Below are 24,758 nucleotides of genomic sequence, written 5' to 3'. Positions count from 1 at the left end.
CTATCCTTTAAAAAAATACTTATTTTCAACTGTGTGTATGTGTGTGGTCTTTGGGCATCAGGTTTGTGTGGCGAGTGCTTTTTACCCTATGGGTCACCTCGCTGGCGCTTGGTTCTTGCTGTTTGAGATGGTGCAAGCTGGCCTTGAACTTTTCTACTTCCTGACTCTGCTTCTGCCTCATACACATCATCCGTTCTTTTTAAAACTCAGACAAATCTATCATTAAGGTTCTCACTAAGTTGCCTAGGCTGACCTGGAACTCAGTATGTAGCCTTGATCTCAAGATCCTCTAGCCCCGGCCTGCCAAGTGCTAGGACTATGGCTATCACTGTCTTCCAAGCTTCCAAAAGCTTGTATTTTTTTTTTTTGTGTAGCTTTGGAGCCTGTCCTGGATCTCACTCTGTAGCCCAGGCTGGCCTTGAACTCACAGAGATCCGCCTGCCTCTGCCTACCGAGTGCTGGGATTAAAGGCGTGCGCCACCACTGCCTGGATAATTTTTTTTATTTTTTAAGGAATGCTCTGCTTTTTTTTAAAAAAAAAAAAACTGTTTTGGTTGTGAGCCTAACTACACAGAGAAACCCCACCTCACAAAACAAAACTAAAACAACAAAAAGGTGTGTGTGTGTGTGTGTGTGTGTGTTTTTCCAATTATTCATTTTGTGGGTGACTTTGTATACCTTTGTGGGCAGTTGTGTGCCATGGTACACAAGTGGAGGTGAGAGGTGGGAATGGATTCCCCTCCTTCTTCCACTGTGTGGATCCCATGGATCAAGCTCACAGATTGCAGGCTCGGTGGATGGCCACTGCATAGCCCTCCCTCCCCTGTCTTTCAGTACCCGGGTAATTCTCCCACTTCTCCGAGTGTCAGGGCTCAGTTTCTGCAGACTTCCTGCGTGCATCTCATAGTGGCTGCTGGCTAAGGAATTAATAACCACCATGCTTCCTTCTCCCTGCCTTGAGCACTGCGCTGTCTACCCCAATGCAGCACCCACCACTGCTGTCTATACCCTCGATGCAGCACCCACCACTGCTGTCTGTACCCCCAATGCAGTGCCCACCACTGCTGTCTGTACCCCAATGCAGCGCCCACCACTGCTTATATACCCCCCCAATGCAGCACCCACCACTGCTTATGTACCCCCAGTGCAGCGCCCACCACTGCGCTCTCTACCCCCAATACAGCGCCCACCACTGCGCTCTCTACCCCAATGCAGCGCCCACCACTGCGCTCTCTACCCCCAATGCAGCGCCCACCACTGCTCATGTACCCCCAATGCAGCACCCACCACTGCTGTCTGTACCCCCAATGCAGCGCCCACAAGAGAACGCTTTTCAGCCTGGAAACCATCTTAACCCCTGCAGCTGCCACCTTGTTATTCTGCCTCACAAGCCCTCGGGTGCCAACCCACCCTGGTGTGGCACAGCAGTTCACCCCTCTGTCCTCTGCTTGCGGAATTCCGACTTCTGTGTCACAGTCCAAAGAGTAGCTAGCAAATATCAAAGATGTAATGGACCCTAAATATTTTATGAATGTTGTTCAGTCTATTACTGTAAATTAATCTTACTAGAGTTTTTTGGTGTGGTTTTTAGTTTTGTTTTTGGAGAACCTACAGCAAGCCAATAAATACTAGTCATCTCTTTTTCTTCATATTTGATATCAATTAAGTGATGGATAAAAAAAATTGGGTTAGATGTCATTTTGCTACCAGCTAATATGATTGACCAAAGTGACTTTTTAACCTGTGCACAATGGTCCTGCTGTTCTTTGACTTTCAAATAGATGGATGACCCAGGGACAGGCCGTCCTGGATGTCCACAGGCCCCGGAAGGGACAAAGCATTGCCTAAGCTCCCACATGGTGAGGTTGCAGACCAGCATGTACTCCCCCTGCAGAAGGCAGATTGCAACTCACTGATGCATACTGAGCATCCATGGCGTGGACAGAAGCCAAGATGCCTTTGCCATCGAAATCCACAGGGTAGGGAGGCTTCTCTTTAGATGCCTTTCAGTCCTGCTGGAAAGCCTGAGTGCTTTCGGCTTCCTTTTCATCTCTGTGGATTCTCCTTCGTAATAATTCCTCTCTCTGTTCTGTCAGTGTGTGCTGGCAGCTTTGAGCTACTTAAGTTCTCCAAAAGGTCTTGTCTGACCCGCCTGCTTCCTTAACCTTTGTAGTCATTAGGGCCTGTGTCCTGTGGGCCAGCACTGCCTTACAGGACCTCCACAGCTCCTGGAGAACTGAGTGTGGACAGAGAGAGCATATGGTTTCAGTACTGCGTGATGATGAGTGATGTAGCTCCCCTTGGAAGAGCTGGTGGCCTGGCTGGGCTGAACGAGTTCAGGATGCAGAGAAGGGCGTTTTTGTCTCAGCCTTGAAGTTTGGAGGAACATACCAGGTAGACAGACAGAATGAGATTGGAGCAAGAGTCTGGGAGAGGAGAGTGTTCTCTTCTTCATGATGCTGATAGCCCACACCAAGGTCAGAGCATGCTGGGTCTGCTCTGCATGCAGTGTCTGGAGACTGAACACCGTGATCTACTCGGAAGTGCACAAAGATGGAACGTGAGTGCTGGAGGGAGCGTGAGGGTGCCTGGCCTGCAGGTCTGACCTCGGGTTCTTGCCTGGCCTGCTTCTCCATTCTGCTTTAAACCAGAGGCCATATAACTTCTTTCTTTCTTGACTATTTTTCTTTTCTTCTGGGTCTCACTGTGTGTCACTGGCTAAACTGGAACTCACTATCTAACCAGGCTGTCATTGAACACACAGAGATCCACCTGTTTCTGCCTCCCTAGTGCTGAGGTCAAAGAATGTGCCAGCATACCCAGCTTACATGTATTTGTTCTACTCCAGGAAAGGAGGAAAAAGAATCTAAAGAAGAAAAGCCCTTGATGGTGGCACACACCTTTCATCCTAGCACTTGGGAGGCAGAGGCAGAGGCAGGTGGATCTCTCTGAGTTTGAGGCCATCGTGGTCTATAGAGGGAATTCCAGGATGGCCAAGCTACACAGAGAAACCCTCTCTCAAAAAACCTACCAACCAAAAAAATATAAAAAGGGAACCTGTTCCTGTGGTTTGAGAGATAGTCACCTGGACTGTGGTGACAGGTGGGGGCAGAAGATGCACCTGAGTTTCTGGAACGTAGGAGCCCAGGACTGGGAGACAGAATGGCTGACACATAGCACAGCTCAGGCAACTCAGGTTTTGGCTTGATTTCCTGGACTGGCAAGGGCATCATCGGTGAAAATAGAGAATCAGAGAAAACTGAAGGGTTTTTAGTGTTTGGTTTGTGAGTTAGTTCAGGGCATGTCGAGCGTCTCTGTTTGTGAGGTATGCCGAGGAAGGGGCATGTAGGTTGGGCATGTCGGGCATGCATGCGTGTAGGCAGTTCCTAGGAGGTTGTCGGAGGGCATGCACTAGCATGGGTGGAGGTGGATGGCAGGGGTTGGGGGGGTGTGGTGGAGGGGTTGTGCGTGTCAGAGAATGAGAAGGAACAGCCGGAGTGGAGAGGAGAGAGCGGCGTATTCAGCTCCAGGGAGGTGGATTCAAGACAGTGGGAGATGTGGCCAAGTGTGCCTTGAATTGAAGGGCAGGAGCTTGCTGAGTGGGGGAGGTTGAAGAGGATGTGAAAAGGAGGGGCTGGATCCTGGGGGTGGGCTAAGTGGGGGGCATCCTAGTGATTGGATCCTTGGGGAGAGAAGTGATGAGATCCTGGGAGTTGGCTCGAAATAGGCCTCCCGGCACAGGTGGACGACCTGGGAGGGAATGGCTACACATAGGGCTGTTGGTTTTGTTTTTAAATGTATTGAAACATGACAGATTCACCATTTTCGCTCTATTTCCAGTGTCCTGTTCAGCGGCAGTAAATTCGTTCACGTCTGCCATCCCCGGGATGTAGATGTTTTTTTGGAGTGGGAGGAGACAAGGGTGGCCTCCAAGGTCTCCTGGCATAGGTACCTTCCTCCGTGTGACCAGCCCTCGTCAGAGCCACTTCTGGAAACTTCTTGTTCTGTGTTGAGTCCCCATTCTCTTTGGAAGCCTTGCAGGTATCATGTCAGAAAGGAAGATGAGCACATAGAAGGCAGCCTCTGTCTTATCCACCATCCCTTGGCATTAGCTGGTCCCTGGCACCTGGCCCGTGAGCCTTCTGTACTTGTGGAATGAGTGACTGAAGGTCAGGCTTGTTTTAGTGAGAAGCCAGCATCAAGACCGGCTAGGTTGGCTTGGAAGCTCACCAGCTCTGCCCATCCCCGAAGATCTGATAGCACTGTCTGTATATTCAGAAACATCGGGGTTCCTGAGCACCGTGTGTCTCAAGTGCTCACACCCCCACCCCTGGTGTTCCCAAGTTATAATTGGGCCACTTGCTTTCAGTGTGCATGCTGGCACCCCCTCCAGGCTCTGTCCAGAGTTACCTGGTAAGCTAGGTTGGGTGACAGCGTCCTGCTAGAGCACCAGAGCAGGGCTCCCTGCAGCTCCTGGAGCTGTGGAGGTGTGTCTGCTGCAGAAGTGCCTGCTCACGCAAGGCTGGGAACAACACTTGCTGCCGCTGTGCAGAACAAGCTCATTGGCAACATTGACTACAACTCTGTGAGCCACATGTTAGAAGAGGAGACAGAAATTTCTGGAACCCGGGGCCCAGGTTTATTGCAGTCAGGGGTCTAGAATATTCTGCACAAGGTTCCTGACCCCTCTTTGACTGGTGCTGGTGCTGTATGTGCCTTAGTGATTATATTGGTCCTGCCCAGATGATCTGGGATAATCCCCCTACTTACAGTCATCTGATTATCAATCTTAATTCTCCTTCGTCATATTAATATAACATGTTCACAGGGTTAGGTTGTGGACATTCTGTCTGCCACATATGCACTTTTTAACGCCGCATTTCCCAGGATTAACAAGGGAGGCCCTGTATCCGTGTTGTGCCACTCTATGTGTGTGACCTAGTTTGTCGTCCCTGTCCTTAGCCAGGTGAGCCGTCTTAGCCACCTCTCACCGTCACCGTCACCGTGCTCGGCCAGTCTAGATTCTTTACTGTGTCTGGTTTCTTTGTTCTCTCACTGCATATCTCTGCGCATGCCAGGTGCAAGCCTGTCACTGAGGTGTGCTCAAAGTAGGAAGTCACAGAATATTGTGAATTTTATGATGAATTACAAATTTAATTTATAGTGATTTTTTGCCTTTATTTTATCCCTTTATAGGTAATTAAAAATGTGCAGAATTAGGTCATTCATAGGGAAATAGTGTTTTAAGAAATTAGACTAGAATTTCTCTAAAAAAGTGAAATCTCATGCTAGAGGGATGCTCAGTGGTTAAGAACCCTGGCTGCTCTTGCAGAGGACCTGAGTTCAATTCCCAGCACCCACATGGTGGCTCACAGTCATCAGTAACTCCAGTTCCAGAGGACCTGATGCTCTCTTCTGACCTCTGGGTACCAGGTGGGCTCGTGGTGCTTAGTCATAAATGCAGCAAACACTCATATACATTTAAAAAAATACTAAAAAAGTGGTGAAATCTTACTCATTTGAAAATTGTGACTCAGGGGACAGGGGATGTGGCTCGGTTGGTAGAGTGTGCCCAGGATTCTATCTCCAGCTCTGCTCAGACATGCGCAGTGGTATGGACCTGTGTAATCCCAATACTTGGGTGCGGGTAGGAAGAGCAGGAATTGAAGGTTATCCTTGGCTACACAGGAGTTTCGTGTTAGTCTGGGATACATAAGGGCTTGTCTCAAACGAAACAAAACAAACAAAAGCCCTCAAAGAAGCCTGTGAATCCAAGGGTAAAAGGAGATGTTTGGGTGGAAGGGAGATGGTACCCAGAGCTCCTCCTGCTCACTTCAGTGGTGGCTGTGAGGGGCCTTCCTCACATACGTTGTTTTGTGACGCAGAGGGTTAAGTCTGGTCCTGTACACGGCACTGCACCATGGTGTCCCGTTGTACGTTGGAAAACCACTGCTTTGGGCGCACTGTGCAGTTCGGGTCTGTTTGGAAGACTGATTGTGTGTCAGAGGTCATGCCTACTAAACATCCTCACTCTTCGCCTCGTTCCTGTGTGTTCCATGCCCCTTTCCCTCAGGGAGACTAGATCCTGTCCTGTCAGTCCATCGCTCCACACCGCCTCCATTCCTGAGAGGTGTTAGTCAACATTTGCTGAGTGAGTGGTCTCATGGACCCTAACCTGTGGGTCAGCTTGTATTTGCGGGAACAGACGCTCTTCTGCCTGAATGTGACCTGTACAGAATTGTTTTCTCTCGATCCCATGTGCTGTTCTCTAGCTCTGGCACCTCTGCAGTGGCCCTGCAGTGCCACCCTTTTGTAGATCCGAGGCATTAGTTTCGTCAGTGTTGGAAAGTGGCCGACTTCTAGGCCTCATTTCCTCGCTTAATGGTTTTGCCGAGCCCATGTCTCATAATGTCAGTACAACCAATTTTTAAGGATGTTGATTAAAAAGAAACTCACGGAGTATTCGTCAGTCCTGTACATCTTAGACCTAATTATGTTTGCTCGGGCATGATGCAAATGCAGTGTTAAATCAACCTTCCCTTAGCTTCTAGGCCGCAGGGCAGACACGCTCCATCTTGGCGGGTGCTCTTTCTTGGAGAAGAGGAAACGCAGCTCACTAGGGTGTCAGCAGTCGCCACAGCAGAGCTCAGCAGGCTGGAAGGTGGGACTTGAGCAGGGCGGCTGTCCCCGCGATGGCTTAGGGACCTTTGTCTTCTGGGTTCTCAGTATGGACGGCCCTGCTGCCCAGCACAGGCATCGGAACAGGGAAGGGGCGCTTCAGCTGCTCTGATGGCCCCGATGTGTTTCATGGCAGGGACCTTAAAGTGGCAGGGTTCTCGGCTTGTCCTCCAGTTCGGGCATCTTCTGAGAAGGCCAGGAAGCAAGACAAAATTCTAAAATACACTAGTATACACTATAGTTTGCCCGGCACTGTGGCTTATGCTTTTCTAAGATGTGTGTTTTTTTTTTTTTAATTGCTTTAAATTTTTATTTTATTTTACACATGTGTGTTTGGCCTCCTTATATGTCTGGGAATATGCTTGAGAATACAGAAGAGGGTGTTGAGTTCCCTGAAACTGGAGCTTACGATGGTTGTGAGCTGCCGTGTAGGTGTGACAGCTAGAACCCAGGTCCTGGAAGAGCAGCCAGTGCTCTCTTAACTACTGAGCCATCTCTCCAGCCCCAAGGCAGGGCTTTTGGGTTGGTTTTGGTGTGGTGTGGTGTGTGTGTGTGTGTGTGTGTGTGTGTGTGTGTGTGTGGTGGTCAGTTTTTTATTTTTTTGTTTCCTGTGTCCCTCCTCTCCCCTTAGCTCCCCTCTGCCTCCAGGTCTCTGGATCCCCTCCTTCCTTCCTGTTTTTGAGATGATGTGCTGCATATGTAGCCCATGCTGCCTTTGATTCTCTGTCCTCACACTTCAGCCTCCGAGTGGAAAGACTCGCAGGTCTGTACAGGTGTGTGTCATCATAGCTGCCTCCAGTTTCATCACGAGCTGATTTCACCGCTTTGCTCAGGTTGCAGACGAGTACATGCTTTCCCTGGAGGAGACCAAGAAGACCAAGGGTCGCCGCCAGCCCTTAAGCAAGCTCCCGCGCCATCACCCACTTGTGCTGCAGGAGTGCGGCAGTGACGACGGTAAGTCTTGTCTCCCCTCTTCACAAGAAGGGAAGCAGATCACCACAGTGAGCCTCGCTCCCATTGGGCATCAGAGGTCAGGGGTGAGCGAGGGCCCGTGGCTTAGCTCTTCTTCCAGGTATCCCAGACAGAGGACAGGACTTTCTCTTGTGCCTGGTTTGTGAATGAATTTTCCTCACTTCAGTGCAAGACTGGTGGACTGGGCCCCATGCAGGGTAATTGCACGTAGGTTCTTTATTTTCTTCAGCTAGGAGGTACAGGGCTGATTTTTCAGGATAGTAAATCCTGTCAATGATGCCAGGCCCTGTACTGGATGTGTACATACAAAACTGACTAAGATATGTCCATGCCTGTTGTTTTTGATATTTGACTCTTTTTTTTGGGAGGCCCACCATCCAGCTCCCAAATAAATTACACATGGATGCTTATTCTTACTTATGAATGCTCGGCCTTAGCTTGGCTTGTTTCTTGACAGCTTTCCTTAACTTATCCCATCTATCTTTCGCCTCTGGGCTTTTCTGGTTCTCTTACTTCTGTAAATCTTATTCCATGGCTTGCTGTGTAGCTGGGTGGCTGGCCCCTGGAGTCCTCGTCCTCCTCCAGCTACTTCTTTCTCTTCTCACAGTTTTCTTCTATGTATTCTCTGCCTGCCAGCCCATCCGCCTCTCTCCTGCCTTGCTATTGGCCAGTTCTTTATTAGACCACCAGGTGTTTTACACGGGCACAGTAACACAGCTTCAGAGTTAAACAAATGCAGCATAATCAAAAGTAACAGCCTTAAAATATTCTACTGCACGTGCCCTCAAGATGCTCCCACAGTAGTGGGGCCGACAGGTCTCCCATCGAGGCTGAGGGGACAGCGTGAGTACGCAGAGCGGAGGAACTGTCATCAGGTCAGCGTGGCTCAAGTTCAAGGGCATGGCTACAGATGGAGATGAGCTGGAGGAGCCAAGTGGGAGTGAGGCTGGGTGGGCAGCCCCACTCACGAGCCTACGGAGGCGTTTCTCACAGGCGTCTAGGAGCCATGGAAGTGTGTCTGAAGCAGGTTGTGTGTGTTTGAACACAATTAGGTTGGCATCAGGAGGGCTGCTCCTAGGCCAGCTGGACTAGGATGCTGGTGGCAGGAACTGGAGAAGTGGAAGTACTGAGGAGAGAGCCAGCTGGATTGGACAGCGGTCTCTAGAGCTGGGAGGGTGTGCCACAGGGGGATGGATGAGTTGATGGCCTCAACTCATGGTGTCTTAAGGCTTTTGGGTAGCTTCAAAAACCCGAGTTTTGTGTGGATAGAGGATGTTGACATGGGAAGACACAGATGTGTTTTTGTAAGGGTTATTTTTAAATAAAGGCCTTTGTAAAGGCAAAGAAGGGTGAGCAGAGGCTGGGGCATTGCTAGGCAGAGGAGCCTGGGAAGGAGATCAAAAAAAGGAACTGAAGACCTGTGCAAGTAGAAATGGGAAGTGTGGCTCTGAAACTCATCGTGACCACAGCAGAGAGTGGTCAGCTCAGCCGCCTGGAGCGGAAGGAGGATGCTGGCAGGCCTCAGCAGGTACTGTCATCTGAATCTTCTAGAAGCAGAGCTGCCTGCATGGTGATGATGCTCTAGTGCTGAGCATCCTGCTCCTCTCCTCCTCTCCTCCTCTCCTCCATGTGCTCTCATAGCTCATCTCAGTTTTCCTTCCAGAAAGCATGAGCGGCCTGGGTGTAGGGACAGCCGACAGGTCCCGGGGTCAGAAGACTGGACTGACCCTGAGTGGGTCCCAGCAGTGCCTCTGAGCTCGTACTCCAGCCCCGCCGAGAGCTTCTCCCTGTTGCATGATTTCCTCCCTCAGTGTTTTAAAATGACACAGATTAGCTGCGTGTTGGTGGCACATTCCCTTAATCCCAGCACCAGGGAGGCAGAGGCAAGTGGATCTCTGAGTTCGAGGCCAGCCTGATTTGCATACAGAATTCTAGGACAGCCAGGGCTACACAGAGAAACTCTGTCTCCAGAAAGAAACAAAAAGCCACAAACAAACAAAAAGGCAATATATTGTAGAAAACTGGAAAAACGGAACATTTCCAAGAGGCAAAAGAAAAATTACCCTTCGCCTATCTTCCAAAGAAGAGCATGTGCATACTGAATACATACACTCTTAGGCCTGCATAAGTCATGTCTGAGTGTGCATAAACTGTGTCTAAGTGTGTCTTTTTGAAATAATGTAGCTGATATAATCTCCCTCCACTTTTTGTGACGACAGAGTGAAGGGTGGAGAGTCTGTGGTCCCTGCATGTTGTCTTCAGAACATTGCTGTGAGTTTATCTGCTAGTACATTCTGGAGGCAGGGTGTAGTGTAGCCCAGGCTGGCTTTGGGCTCCTAATCCTCCTGCCTCCCACTTTCCAGGCGCTAGGATTATAGGTATGTGCTACTCCGCCCTGCTCAAGCAGTGTAGGCAGGGTTTTCTGTCCTGCCAGCCGCTCCCAAATAACCACACAGAGACTTGATATTAATTATAAATGCTCAGTCGATAGCTTAGGCTGGTTACTCACTAGCTCTTACAACTTACATTAACCCATGTTTCTTCTCTGCCACATGGCGGCACCTTTCTCGGTACAGCATGCTCATCTTGCTGCTTTCTGTGCCTCCTGGTGACTCTGCCCTCTTTCTTCCCTGTGCTCTTTTCATCTGTAAGTCCCACCTGACCTCTACCTGTCCAGCTTTTCTAGGCTGGTCTCGAACTTTTGGTCCTCCTGCCTTAGCCCCCAGAGTAACTGAGATTACAGGCCTGCTTACCAGGCTCAGCTAGATCACTTCACATTAGTACACCAATAGGCATCCTCTAAGGATTGCCTCTAAATAAACTCACTGCTGTTAATCTCTCTGTACATCTGGGCACTAGTTACCTAAATAGACTTAGTCCAGCTTTGCCTTTCTTCCCTGGCTTAACCTAAGAATATATTCAGTAGAGTTCCCCCCCTTGAAATTCATATAAACCAAACAAAGGTTATTCATTATACTTAGAATTCTTAGTTTTGTTAGTCTAATATATCTTTATTCCACCTTTTTTTTCCTTTTAGAAATAGACTTGGCTGTGTAGCCAAACTGGGTTTGAATTCATGATTCTCCTGCCTCAGCCTCACAAGTGCTGGAATTACAATCCTATACCACCATGCTCTGTTTCTGCTGACTTTTTTACAAAGGCATTTTTATTGGAAGTACAACATTTTTAGTGAAATGCACACGTCTTGACTGGAAGGCTCTGTGAAGGTTTACATATGTAAACTGTTAAAATCTGGTTCCTGCAATTTTCCCTTAACACAGTGAGCGTTTCCCCTTGGCAGTCACTAGTCACATATGCATGATTTGGGCCACTTTTGGCTTTGTAAGCAGAACAGATGTCCGTATGCGAAGACTGGGGCTATGAGCATGTCTATTTCTGTCTCTTCTGTACTATCTTGGTCCCTCATGTTTGGGTCAGGCACGCTGGCTCTAGTCTGAACCATGGGGCTCTCTTAGAGGCTGATGTGACCTGCTTGCATCGACCTCCTTACGCTACAGTGGCCCTTCACTTAGCTGTACACAATGGCAGCTGCCAGATCCCTTTAGATGAAACATGACCGTGATGGGGGAGGGGCACTGCTTTGCCTGCATGGTGCTGGAGTGGAAGAGAGCAGATGGGCACCTGGTGCAGGTGTGCCCACGGTGCAGGTGTGCCCACAGTGCAGGTGTGCCCACCGCAGTCTACAGAGATCTCGGGGCCTCTGGGGAAAGGAGTGCTTTTTGTCTTAGCGCAGTATCACTGCAGTGGATTACAAGTATGCACACAGTCCCGCATGCAGTGGCCTTGCTGTGGGACCTGATGGGTGCACCGTCAGAGCCAGCCTCCTGTCAGTCAGACACCAGACCCTTGGCCTGGGAAGATACAGCAGCAGGCTTCTCATCCCTACATCAAGCGGCCATCCCTCCAGGCTTGAGCCACCACACCTGCTTAGGTAGCAGTCTGTTGGGATGTTTGCTCAAAGGTTCCTCCTCCCAGCATTCAGAGTCACGAAGACTGCCCTCTGCCCCTTGACCTTGGGTGTTCCAGGAACTAGCGGGCTTTGTACCTGACTGCTTCCATCTTGCTTTGTGAGGAGACTTCCATTGCCTTACATTTCTGTAGTGATCATCAGAAGATGTTCCCAGAGAAAGACTTTTCTTTTTTTCTTTTTTTTTTTTAAAGATTTATTTATTTATTATGTATACAGTGTTCTGTCTGCACGTATCTCTGCAGGCCAGAAGAGGGCACCAGATCTCATTACAGATGGTTGTGAGCCACCATGTGGTTGCTGGGAATTGAACTCAGGACCTCTGGAAGAGCAAGCAGTGCTCTTAACCTCTGAGCCACCTCTCCAGCCCGAGAAGGACTTTTCTTGTGTTGTGTTGAAGGGTGCCGTAGTTGTGGGACCTGTTGCCCAGCACACTGAAGAGAGATGAGGAGTCTCTGGTCCAGCAAGCACTTGATAGTCTCTGGGATTATCATTTCTCTTTCTCACCCCAGCTTCTGAAAATGCAATAGCAGTTTTTCTTTCCTGACTGGTTGGATTATGCCTGCAGGCTCTCCGTCATAAGCTCCTGGTCAAAACTTGGCATGAACATTTTATGGCCAGGAAGAAGATTCATCCTCTGAGATATTGAGGAGTCCTTCCCCAGTCAGGGGGAACCCTCTCCCTGGACTTTCCAGAGTGAGAGGGAAAGTCCTGACGAGGGCCGTGAAGTGCCATCTTTCAGGCTTTATCAGTTCTGTTTTCTCTCCCTGTTTGCCCAGCACAGCCGAAGGGACAGTCCTAAGAGGAAGGACTTAGACATCCTGGCATTTGGGAGGCAAATGGCATAGTTTCTGACAGGCTGGCGCTTTATTCTGCTGCCCTCGGAGGGCAGAGGGTTGAATGTGGCAGCTGTGAGGGGAACAGAGTGGGCTGAGTGCCTGAAGCATGGGGAAGAATAGAGACCTTGAGTCATTCTGACCAGAAAAAGCAGTACAGCCACCCCCCCCCCTCACCCCAGCTCCTACCCCAGCTGAGCCATCCAGGCCTCAAAGGAGTCCTTTGGTACTGCTCTGCCCTGCCCTCTCATCATCTCTGGAACCCTGACTTTGGTTCTGACCTGGGCCCGGGGCTCCAGCTGAGCCGCTCCACTGTGGGCAAAACCCCCACCCCACCCCACCCCCACCCCCGTGCAGGGCTGCTGTGACTCCTGCCCCCTTTTCCTCCTCTAGAGACTTCCGACCAGCTGACCCCCGAGGAGGAGGCTGAGGAGACAGAGGCTTGGGCCAAGCCTCTGAGCCAGCTGTGGCAGAACCGACCCCCGAACTTTGAGGCGGAAAAGGAGTTCAATGAGATCATGGCCCAGCAGGCTCCTCACTGTGCTGTCTGTATGATCTTCCAGACCTACCACCAGGTGAGCTCGCTCTAGGCACCCAGGGCCCGCAATCAGAGGAAGCTGGGTTTCACTGTGCGGGCAAGGCAGGTCACTGCTTATCTTTAGGGGGCCTTTTCCTCTAGCCTTCTCATCCTGTCAGCTCTGTGGTGAGGATCTGCCGGGCAGATAACCCAGCCATGTGAGCCTACCCTAAGAATGCTTCGATCTGGTGACCCTTGCACACGACATGGCCCTCGCTGTTTGCAGAGCGTAATGTTTCTCACCCTCCCGGTCTGGGGCTCTCTCTGCCTGGTGCTGCGCAGTCCTGGTCAGTTGGGATCCAAGACTGCCGTTTCTTTCCCACGTGAGTCAGCCGTGAGTGAAGAAGAGCCAGGCTCCCGTGTGTGCCATGGTCTTCTTTCCTTCCTCATCGTCATAGTGAGTGCTGCTTGGCCAGAAGACAGCTGGGGGGTGGGGGAGGGGAGAGGCAGAAGGTCTGGCACAGTGAAGGCTGGGCTCAACTGTGACCTGCTCATGCCGGGGCACTGACGGCCTCACCATCATGGATCACTTGGGGTCAAACTCAGGAACTCACAGCAGCAGGTGCCAGGTGACCGGCTCAGGCTTCGATGGGTCCTACACGGGGTGGCAGTAGGTAAGCAGCTAACGTGGCCCAGCTGCCCTGAGCTTGGCCAGGCCCGGGCTCATGCTTGCAGAAGGATGGAACCTAGACCCACATACTGGGTCAACAGCCCACTACTTCTTTGTGTTAACAGAGCAACGGCAAAGGGCCGTTTGTGCCTTTGTTTGCGAGGGCCGTGACTGGCCTGATTGTTACTGACAGCAGATCTACGAGGTGGGGGCCAGAGTTTCTTGAATGGCGTAGGCTCAGAGGGGGCCATGTTTCTAGACTCTGTCCTTGGAATGGGGATAATGGTGCCATCCAGCGGCAGAGCCCGAGGATATCTGCAGTGAGTATACTTTGCCAAGGGCAGTGTGTAACATAATGTTCTCCTAGAGAGGCCCCGAGCCAGGAATCTCAGGTGGGGGTCCAGCCATGTGACAGCTGTTGCCCAGTTCAGGTGACCTGCTGACACGGCCCTCCGAGGCAATCAGTGCTGCTCCATTAGGAACATGGGCTCTGGGTGCTGTCTCCCGAGTGGGGCCACCATGCGCAGCACCTGGGGACAGGCAGTGCCTTGCTGCTGCTGTCTCAGTGCGTTTTATTAACACTTGGTTTGGGAAGACTGAAATCCCAGGTGCCTCTTCCTCGCTCCCTCTTCTCAGTTGCCCCCCAGGGGCCTTTGTTTGATGCTGCTGTGAGAAATTGATTTTGAGTCATTAGAGGTAACTTCAATTAGTAGCTTCAGGATAATGGCTGTGCACCCGGGAGCTGGAGCTGCAGTCACACCAGTAAGAGGCCCAGCTTTCTGCTGATGGAGCAGGTGGAGAGCGTGGGGCCCGGGCGTGTGCTCACCGTGCGGCGGCGCGTTCTCTGCCTTTCACTTAGGTGGAGTTTGGAAGCTTTAGTCAGAACTGTGGGAAAGCTTCGGAGCCAGCTGTTCAGACTCAGAGGACCAAGCCATTGATCCCAGAAATGTGCTTTACCACAACTGGCTGCAGCACAGACATCAACCTTTCTACACCTTACCTGGAGGAGGATGGCACCAGCATGCTAGTGTCTTGCAAAAAGTGCAGTGTCCGGGTCCATGCCAGTGAGTACCTCTCACCTTTTCCTCCTGTCCCAGCAGCAGGGCCTGCTTGCTGGAAGTTGTTGACGCCCATTGGCCTTCCCAGTCTCCTACAGCGGAGGACGCTCATGGATTCTTGGGAAGTTGGTTGCTGGTGGATGAGTTTCCTTGTGGTCCCAGCATCCATCCCAAAGGCCTGTCAACTTTGGAGTCCCTTGGGTTGTGGTTATCTGGGGAGTAGTCCCTGGCTACTTACTGGGGAGATTGCCTGTGAATCCACACTTTCTGACTTTCCTGGGTTCTAGACCATACTGTATGATTGAGCCCTGGGGACTCTGGGTCAGATTTCAGGAATTTCTGTGTGGTTGACTGTCTTTGGGAATGGTCTCTGTGGAAGCATAGTGTTCATGCACATTCTGACCCAGCCCCTGGACTGGGTTTCATTTGCTCTTCCTGATGTTGTTATTAGGTTGCTATGGGGTGCCCCCCACAAAGGCTTCTGAAGAATGGATGTGTTCTCGATGTTCAGCCAATGCTCTGGAGGAAGTGAGTATGCTGTGCTCTCCCAACTTCTCCAAAGACTGGGGTTGACAGGGCTAGCCTTGTTCCATGCCGGACATAATTTATGTCCACGGCGATTGGCTTAGGATGGTACTCTGTGGTGTCAGAGTGGATCTGGAAGCTGTTAGTGCTGTGGGGGAAGACCAGGTAGCTGTCCTGTGGAAGAGCCACACTCCCTTTGAAGAAGTAAGCTCTGAGTCTGGAGTCTCAGAACGGGGCTCAAATGATTCATTATGCAGTTATAATTATGATTATGGCCTGTCTCTCACAGGGGAGTCCTGACCGCAGGGCATGTATCTGAAGGCCCACCTGCCTTACACTGGTGTAGTTCAGAGCCGTCTGCAGGAAGTCTCAGGAGGGCAGGTTGTATGGGAATGAACTGTCGGTAACCTGTTCCTTCTGCTTTCTGGGCAGGACTGCTGTTTATGCTCATTGCGTGGAGGGGCCCTGCAGAGAGCCAACGATGACAGGTGAGTTCTCCAGTGCGTGGTGCCCAGTGCCGAAGCAGCATGCGCAGTGTGGTGAGGGCGGTGCCCAGTGCTGATGCAGCATGCACAGCTGTGAGGGCGGTGCCCAGTGCTGACGCAGCATGCGCAGCTGTGAGGGCGGTGACTGCTCCTGAGTGAGTGCTGAGGACTTGGGCAGCACATGGCATGAGGCTGGAGCAGCATCTCCAAGACTCATCCCGACAGGCAGCCCTAGACTGCCCGTCTAACTTCACTGTCCTCTCGGGCGGGGTGTAAGCGCACCCTTCTTTGAGAGGAGCTGACAACATGCAGGAGGGATGCCTGACGGCCCTGTGAAAATGACACGGGCATTTTGTGACCTGGGAGCGAGGACACTGACCTTGTTCAGTTGGCTGGCCTGCCTCTGTCCCTTCCTCCCCCCTTCCCTCTGTACCTCCCTCCCTCCCTTCCTTTTTTTCTTTTTCAAGCTAGGGTCTCACAATGTAGCTCTGACTGTCCAAGAACTCACTCTGTACATCAGGCTAAGCCTCAGAGATCCACCTGCCTCTGCCTCCCGAGTGCTGGGATTAAAGGTGTGCGCCACTATGCCCAGCTTTTTTTCCTTTTTTAAAAAAATTATTTTATGTGTATGGATGTTTTGCCTGCATGTATATCATGTGCGCAGGTTTCCACAGAGGCCAGAAGAGGACTTTGGATTTCCTGGGACTGGAGTTATAAATGGTTATAAGCCACTATGTGGGTGCTGGGAATTGAACCCAGATCCCCTGGAAGAGTAGCCAGTGCTCTTAACCACTGAGCCATCTCTCTCCAGCCCTGTTTCTTTTTTTCAAGATAAGGTCTCCTGAAATTTCCTGTGTAATCCCTGCTAATGTCTAACTGGTGATCCTCCAACCTCAGCCTCCCACAGGCTGGGGTTACAAGCACTTTCCCATGGAGTGGGCTCTCCCCGGCCAGACTTGGTGTTTGGAGAATGGGCAGATGTCCTCAAGGGAACAGCTGGACACTGAGAAGAGCTTAGGCAGGCCACCCACTGTTAAGTCTACAGATGTTTCCGGGCTTCTCAGCGGTCATTCAGCTGATTCTCATTGAGTTGCATCTCTGTGCTCTGTCTCAGGTTTACCTTCTCTGAGGGTTTGCCCCCTGAAGGGCTTCTGTCTAGGGAGTTGCACACACGGGTTAACAGCAGTTGGGGGTGAATAGCCGGCCTCAGAGTAAAACCCCACGGTGGTCCAGTGTCCCACCTTGCAGGGTCCCCAACATGCTGCTTGCCATGGTTGGCTGCTTGGCTGTGCTGCACTCTTTAAAGGCATGCTGCTGTTAGTCGTGGTCATTATAATTCTCTCAGGCAGGGTGGGGCTGGCTGGTAATAGTTCCTTATTTAGAGTGGAAATGGTTCTGCTTTAACCTCTCACCTTTGCCCTTTAATCCCTGTTCTGTACTCTAAGGCCACCCAAAGAGACCTGTTCCCGTTCCCAACAGCAGTCCTTCCAGTAATGCACACCATTTCGATTCCATGGATGTTGCAGGTTTTCATGGGTGGAGCTAGGTGGGCCTGAAGCCAGGGCCTTGTGCACTCAGCACACACTGCCAATGGAAGAGCAGCACAGTCTGATAGGAAGAGATTCCACAAGCCTAGGTTTCCCCACTTGGGACACGTCTGTTTCCCAAAAGGGCGGGGAAACCTTGAGTAGTGCTCTCTAGTTTTTGCTCCCCTGAACCCACCACACTAGGTCAACTATGGTTCTGTTTATTTTGCCACAGAAAAAGGAGGTGGTGTAAGGGGGTTGATCGTGCACTGGCCTTGGGCATTGTGCGTGCAGTACTTGATGATGTGGTAAATGACCCTTTCCCTCCTGAGTCCTGGAACCTGGGTGACCGAGTGACCTTACTGGGTGATGGAGGAAGTTCGGTCAGCAGGCCCCCACAGGCCTGTGGAAAGAGGTGACTGAGCCCTTCCTTTTTTGGTAGATGGGTCCATGTTTCATGTGCTGTGGCAATTCTAGAAGCAAGGTTTGTCAACATCGCTGAAAGAAGTCCAGTGGATGTGAGCAAAATCCCTCTGCCCCGCTTCAAACTGGTAAGCAAGGGAGGGCCTTACGGAATCGGCATAGCACGTGTCTACTTGGCTCAGGGCCTCCGTCACCCTTGTTTGGGTCAGTTGGATTCTTGATCGTTAAGTTACGTCATGGGGACTTTACATTCGGTTAGAGCAGGCCCTCGGTGTGCTCATGTTTTGGGAGGGGCTTGGCTCTGGTCATTTCGGGGGGAGAACAAGAAGAGGCGGACTGCCTGCCGCTCCAGGGACTCACGCGCTCCCTCTCCTCTGCAGAAGTGCGTCTTCTGTAAGAAGCGAAGGAAAAGGAGCGCCGGCTGCTGTGTGCAGTGTTCGCACGGCCGCTGCCCCACCGCCTTCCACGTGAGCTGTGCCCAGGCTGCCGGGGTCATGATGCAGCCCGATGACTGGCCTTTCGTGGTCTTCATCACCTGCTTTCGGCACAGGATCCCCAATCTGGAGGTGAGAGGGCACCGTGGTAGCGTCCCCTTGACAGTACTCGATGTGATGGTAAATGACCCTTTCCCTCCTGAGTCCTGGAACCTGGGTGACCGAGTGACCTTACTGGGTGATGGAGGAAGTTCGGTCGGCAGCCCCCACAGGCCTGTGGAAAGAGGTGACTGAGCCTACTTCCTGCCTCGGCCTTCAGAGTCAGTGACACTGAGCTAGTTGGGTTTGTTTGGTTGGTCGGTTTCCTTGCTGGCTTCTCCCAGGTGACCTCTGTGAAGTTCCTTAGACTGTTAATCTGAGGGATGTCACAGCAGCTCTGTGTGTGGTGGGAGCTCATGCCTCTGGCAGTTGGGCATTTTCTGCCCCTAGGAGGGAATTTGCAGTCCTCTCAGTGGTGACGGAGCAGGGAAGGGGGGACATGGGCTGTAGGAGTCCTGAAGGAAGGGCCTGGGTGGGCACTGAAGAAAGACATGGACGGAGGGAAGAGTGTTCAGGGCTTCAGAAATAGAGGAGTAAGTCTTGTAAGAATGAACATTCAGGGGAGGAGGAGTGGAATGGCGGGGCAGAGGGAAGTAGTGTAGGGGAGGAGCTGGGAGGAGAGGAGGGAGGGGACCTTCGGCTGGGATGTAAAATAAATGAATTTATTAAAAAAAAGAACATGTTGGCCTGGTTCTGGGAACCCCCAGGTAGTCAAGGGAAGGGAACATTGCCCAAGGGTGAAAATCCTGGACCACCACGTTTGAGTTTACTTCTCTTTTTGAATGAGGAGAACTTCCAGAATGTCATGATTTTGAGTCAGTTGTGTGCAGATGTGCACATACATGGGCATGCATATGGAAGTCAGAACAGCTCTGGGGAGTCAGTTTTCTCCTTGCTCCTTGTTGAGGCAGACTTTTTCTCATTCTGCTGTGCTGCGCACTCCAGGCTGGCTGGCCACTGAGTTCCCAAGTGACTCTTCTGGTCCTCCCTCTCATCTCGAAATAGGGGTGCTGTGAGTCCAGATGTGTGTCACAGTGGCCGGCTTTTGTTTTGTTTTGTTTCACTTTTTTTTGAGACAGGGTTTCTCTGTGTAGTCCTGGCTGTCCTGGATCTCGCTCTGTAGCCCAGGCTGGCCTCAAACTCACTGAGATCCGCCTGCCTCTGCCTCCCGAGTGCTGGGATTAAAGGCGTGCGCCACCAGCGCCCGAATGACTTCTTAAATGTGAGTTCCTAGGATTGACGTCTGTCTTCAGGCTTGGGCCACAAGTGCTGTACATGCTGAGCCACCTGGCGGGCCCTTGAGTGTACTCTGTGTCACAGCAGGTACTGTTTGAGGAGAAGACTCAGAATTGCAGGAGTTAGAACTTGAGGCAGAGGAGGCAGTTACCCGAGGAGCGAGGGTGAGCTGAAGTGAACACAGAGGCAGACCTTGAACACATGTCTTGCCCTGAGAGCCCACACAGCAGCAGCAGGTAGAGTTGACAGCTGGTTGACTGCCATGGTGAAGGGATGGAGAACAGGGAGGGGGGAGAGGGCTGTGATCTGCAGGTGTGTGAGCTACTCCTCTGAGAGGTAGGATCTTAATACAGGGACGCTGCCAGTCCATGATGGGGGTGGGGGGGAGGCTGTTGTTAGGGGTGAAAGGGGGATCAATTTTGAGGTCTGTAGAGTATGGGGTTGAGCAACCAGTAGGCAGTCTGGGGAAAGGGGGGGAGTAAAGATTTGGGTATTACAGCAGCTGATCCCCAGCATGGAGAGCGGATTATGGTGCTCCCGAGTTACTTAGTGCCCAAGACTAGGGAGTCCCAGAGGATGCATTCGCGGGAGCTCTTTATGTTGCCGTCTGGGGTCCGAGAACAATCATCCTTGGTAGATTTGGCCTGGGTTTCACGCTATAGCCCCTTCATGCTTCCAGCTCACTGTGCAGTCGGCTCTAACCACAAGCTTGTGGTAGTCCTCCTTGTCTTTGCCTGGTTACTGAGATTACAGGTGGGCCCCATGGTGCTTTCTCACAAAGGTGTGCATGAGACCTCAGGACAGTGGAGTGACTTTAACTGAAGCTGAGGCTGTGTTGGAGTAAAAGCCTGAGATAGCATCAAGCCCCATTTGGTGATTGGGAAACCTGAGATTGGTCATGGAACAAGATGGCAGATTTATGATGGACTTTAGTCTGCAGTCCATATACCTACAGGCTGCTGGGATTATGAGGGAATTCATGCTGTTAGTATTTCTTGATAATTCACTCTTCAAATGTGTGTTAAGCATCTGCCACATCCCAGGCTCAATTAGGAATTTACCCAGTCTTCATGTAGTATCATGAGGTACATATAGTCAAGTTGAAAGATCCACGGGAAACTAATGAATACACGGTATGTCAGAGCAGAAATGATGCAGTGGGTAAAATCAGTGCAGGACAGGGATGTGAAGAGCAGTTTGTGATGAATGGGATCAGTGAACAGACACTGGGGATGAAGAGAGCCAGGGTGTTAGCAAGTGCGCAGTATAGCATCTTGGGAGGAGGGAACAGCAGTGCCAAGGCCCTGAGGTCGGGGCATGTGTAGCACGCGTGTTCAGAGGATAGTGAAGAGGCGTGTTTGCAGTAGTGTCTGGGTAGGGTTTGAGTGGTTGACCTGAGCCATCACATCAAGGACATCGGACATCCCATCAGTGAAAAGGGTTTGTGAGGTAGGACACTTACTAGCAATGGCAGGGCCCTGATAATAGGGGGAGTTTGTGTGGAGAGGAGGACTTCTGGAAAGCTCAGTCCTTGTGCCCTTCTCGTGAAGGTCATTGGGGAGTGTTGCTCAGGGTCTAGGGCTACCCAGATGCTCTGACACATACCCGAGCTGTACATATTAGTGTGTATTATTTGGTTGGTTTCAGGGAAATCATGAAGGTTAGTTCCTGGAGTTTTTGGATAAAATATGCCATGGTATGTAGGCATGGTGAGCATGCCTGTAATCTTAGCGCTTGGGAAGGGGAAGCAGGAGATTGCTGCAAATTTGAGAACAAAACAACCAAAGAAAAAGACAGTATTATCTAAGAACCAGTTGGCTTGGAGCTCAGGTGAGCAAGGTTTACAGAGGAAAGAAACATGGCCCTGGCTGGAATATCGGAAAGGCCTGTTCCAGCTTCTGTTCATCCCAGTCTTACTTTTCCTGGCTTATTTTCCCCCAGTGCCCATGAAGGGGAGTTTATCAGACCTGTCGGTGCAGTCCATGAGTAACTGAGGCTGTTTCTTGCAGCGTGCTAAGGGGGCCTTGCTGAGCATCACCGCCGGCCAGAAGGTCATTAGCAAGCACAAGAATGGGCGCTTCTACCAGTGTGAGGTGGTCAGACTCACCACCGAGACCTTCTACGAAGTCAACTTTGATGACGGCTCCTTCAGCGACAACCTTTATCCTGAGGACATAGTGGTAATGTCTGCAAGCAGTTTCTGGGAGCAGCTGGGGATTAGGATGTCTCAGTGTTGCTGGATGCCCGGCTGTGGCCCCACCCCCCCTCAGTTCCCAAACAGAAAGAAGCATTCATTCTGGGGTTCCTTTTCAAGGAAGAGTTTAAGTGCTAGGGTACTGCTTCCTCCCCCTAGAAGTCATGGGAGTCAGGGTTTCGGCAGTTTTTTGAAATATACAGCATCTGGTGCAGGATGTGAGCCTGCACTCTGAGAGCAATCCAGTGCTGATACAGTGTCATAAAAGCTGTGTGACTTTAAAAGAACGATCCAGCCCTCTTTTCTGCCATGCCTTCTTGGGATGTGTATGTAGTTTGCTCTTGGCTCTTCTTGGGTGAGTGTTTCAGAGCTAACTCCCTGAAAAAGCTGCACCTTCTTACCTCGGAGACACTAGAGCCCTACCTGGAACTGGGCCTGTGTTTCCTGGCTCGGTGTTCAAGGCTTATCCGGTTCCTTAGCCTTTGCCCTTCCTCTTCATGTGTGAGCCTAAGCACCCAGCATAGAAGAGCAAAACCATTTATCAATTTGGGTCTTTCTTTACACATTTATACTGCATTAGCAACTTCATTGCCAAAAGCGTATTAATTAGTGTCCTAGGTACTTTCTTATTGCTATGACAAAACACCGTGACCAAGGCAACTTATAAAAGAAAGCACTTAATGTGGGGCTTACGTTTTCAGAGTCCATGATGCAAAGGCATGGCAGAAAGAGCGGCTGAGAGCTCACATCTTGATCTGCACACGTGACGGGGACAGGACATGACACAGGGACGGACACACACACACACACACACACACACACACACACACACACACACACACACACACACCCGGAATACATGGTTAAGAGTCTTGAAACTTCAGAGTCTTCTCCCAGTAACACACCTTCTCCATCGAGGATGCATTTCCTAATCTTCCCCAAGAAGTTCACCAACCAAGAGCCTGTGTTAAATGTGAACTCGGGGCCATTCACAGGAGCACAGTGAGCTCCAGGGCAGTGTTACCCTGAAGATGAGGGTCTGCTGTAGCACAGCCGAGGCCTGAGAGGCTCTCACACAAGCCAGACGCCACGCTGCAGGCCAGCTGTCAGTGTCTTCTCTCACGCATGCTCACTCTGTCCAGCAGGAGAGTGCTTTTAGTGCTTTATTTTCTAAGAGGCTTTTAAGCTCTCAAAGAGCTGTGTATTTGTGGATTTTACCTATCAATAGTTATTCCATTAGGAATTAAAACTAAGATTAGTTAAGATCTTTAAATTTTTATTTATTTGGTGTGTATGTGTGTACATGTGCATGTAGCCTCTCAAGTGCTGGGATTAAAGATGTGTGCGTCCGTGCCTAGACCAAAGCTGGTATTCTTTTAAAAAGAGAAAAAGCTTATGTAGTCACATGATTGCACAGGTCACAAGTGATTTTCTTTCCATACGCTGCTGATAGGGATTGAACCCAGGGCCTCAGGAGACCTCCCACTGAACTACACTCCAACCTAGACAGGTTTTCCTCCCTCCGTGAGTCCCTTTTGCCGCCTCGGGTGTCTGGAGATACTTGCATACACACCAGGCAGTAAAATACAGCAGGATCAAGCGCTCCTGCTCCCTCATGCTTTGTGGAACCTGGCTTTTTACCCCCTGAAGTCTGTGTGCACAGTGGTAAAGGATGCAGTAGGAGCTGGAAAAGGTTGCTGTTGTCTTTGCTTTGAGTTGCACACATGGCCTGTTTTTATCCACACCATGGATTTTGCTGGGAATGCCAACACGACAGGAAGGCTGATGGTGTGTTTGTGGTGTTTGTGTTGTTTTGTTGATGGTGCTGGGCATCAGGGCAGAGCTACAACCCTAGGCATTTGCTTTAGATCAGGCCACACTGCATAGCCAGTGCTGGACTTCTCCTCAGGCTCCTCTGCCCGTCTCCTGGGTGTGCCCCACCACACTCAGCCTGATGATCCTTTCCCTTCTTACCATGTCTATTTCGAGAGCGCATTCCTGGAACCACCCAGATACAACCCTAGCACTCCTCCATAGCAGAGCCTGGGGAAGCTTAAGACGCAGAGTGGAGAGGACACAAGGATCGTGGATTCTAGAGCCAAACATCTGCTTTTGTGCTTGCTACTAAGTGTCTCACACCTGCTTGGAGCTTTGTCTTGTTTGGTTTTGCTCACCTAGAAGCAGCAGGGTTTCAGATAAAATGAGGCCAACCCTGTGACTTGGTGCAGCTTTCCGCCCAGAGCAAGAAGCTGCCTCTCCTGGGCCCCTGAGCAGGAGCCTGGCCCGCCCTCCCGCCCTCCCCTCCCCAGTCAGGGTTGTTTACCTCCCACTGTGCTCCCACAGAGCTGCTCTTCACCCCCCTCTGCTCTCTCTTCAGAGTCAGGACTGTCTCCAGCTGGGGCCTCCTGCGGAAGGCGAGGTGGTTCAAGTGAGATGGACAGATGGCCAAGTCTATGGGGCTAAGTTTGTGGCCTCCCACCCCATCCAGATGTACCAGGTAGCCAAAGGTTCCTGAGTGGGCATTGGGGAGTGGGAGGGCACTTTATTAACTCCGTGTTTCCTGTTGAGCAGGAGGCTTGTCTTTGCTCCTGAGAACTTGCAGGTCCCAACAGCCTTCAGGTCTGGAGCTCTGTCTTGGGTTCACTTGGCTGTTGTGCCTTCAGACATGGCCGTCCTTCCTTACTGCCATGTTGCCTCCCTCCAGCTATGGGAAATTGCCACCGTGCCCGCAGGTCCAGTGGGACTCGGGTACCCTAGCTAAAAGGCCTTTGTTTGCTTGGCAGGTGGAGTTTGAGGATGGCTCACAGCTTGTGGTGAAGAGGGATGATGTATACACACTGGACGAAGAGCTTCCTAAGAGAGTCAAATCTAGACTGGTGGGTGTATGGGGCTCCCTGTGCCCTTAGCTCCTGTTTGGTGGGGGGTGGAGAACAGGGGTGTATGGTGTGCTCTCTGTGCCGGGCGGGGGGGGCGGGGCGGGGGAGAACAGGGGTGTATGGTGCGCTCTCTGTGCCCTTAGCTCCTGTTTCACGGGCGGGGGGGGGAGGGGAGAACAGGGGTGTATGGGGCTCTCTGTGCCCTTAGCTCCTGTCTCGGGGCGGGGGGAGAACAGGGGTG

General features: G+C 51.2%; 1 protein-coding gene across 3 annotated transcripts in view; it reads left to right on the top strand.

Moving 5' to 3' along the window:
• The window catches only part of Kdm4a (lysine demethylase 4A), a 52,946-nt gene that overhangs the window by 26,735 nt on the left and 1,453 nt on the right, over positions 1-24,758 (top strand). For all 3 annotated transcript variants that reach the window (XM_006996136.4, XM_006996137.4, XM_076564882.1), the window contains exons 12-21: positions 7,512-7,632; positions 12,868-13,049; positions 14,521-14,725; positions 15,171-15,247; positions 15,677-15,732; positions 17,698-17,806; positions 18,059-18,244; positions 21,457-21,627; positions 24,019-24,138; positions 24,425-24,517. In XM_006996136.4, coding sequence (XP_006996198.1) covers positions 7,512-7,632; positions 12,868-13,049; positions 14,521-14,725; positions 15,171-15,247; positions 15,677-15,732; positions 17,698-17,806; positions 18,059-18,244; positions 21,457-21,627; positions 24,019-24,138; positions 24,425-24,517 — 1,320 coding nt within the window. The remainder of the gene's footprint in view (positions 1-7,511; positions 7,633-12,867; positions 13,050-14,520; positions 14,726-15,170; positions 15,248-15,676; positions 15,733-17,697; positions 17,807-18,058; positions 18,245-21,456; positions 21,628-24,018; positions 24,139-24,424; positions 24,518-24,758) is intronic.

This window comes from Peromyscus maniculatus, chromosome 2 (assembly GCF_049852395.1).
Source record: "Peromyscus maniculatus bairdii isolate BWxNUB_F1_BW_parent chromosome 2, HU_Pman_BW_mat_3.1, whole genome shotgun sequence".
In the NCBI taxonomy this organism is placed as follows: domain Eukaryota; kingdom Metazoa; phylum Chordata; class Mammalia; order Rodentia; family Cricetidae; genus Peromyscus; species Peromyscus maniculatus.
This window is presented reverse-complemented; position numbering and strand designations above follow the sequence as displayed.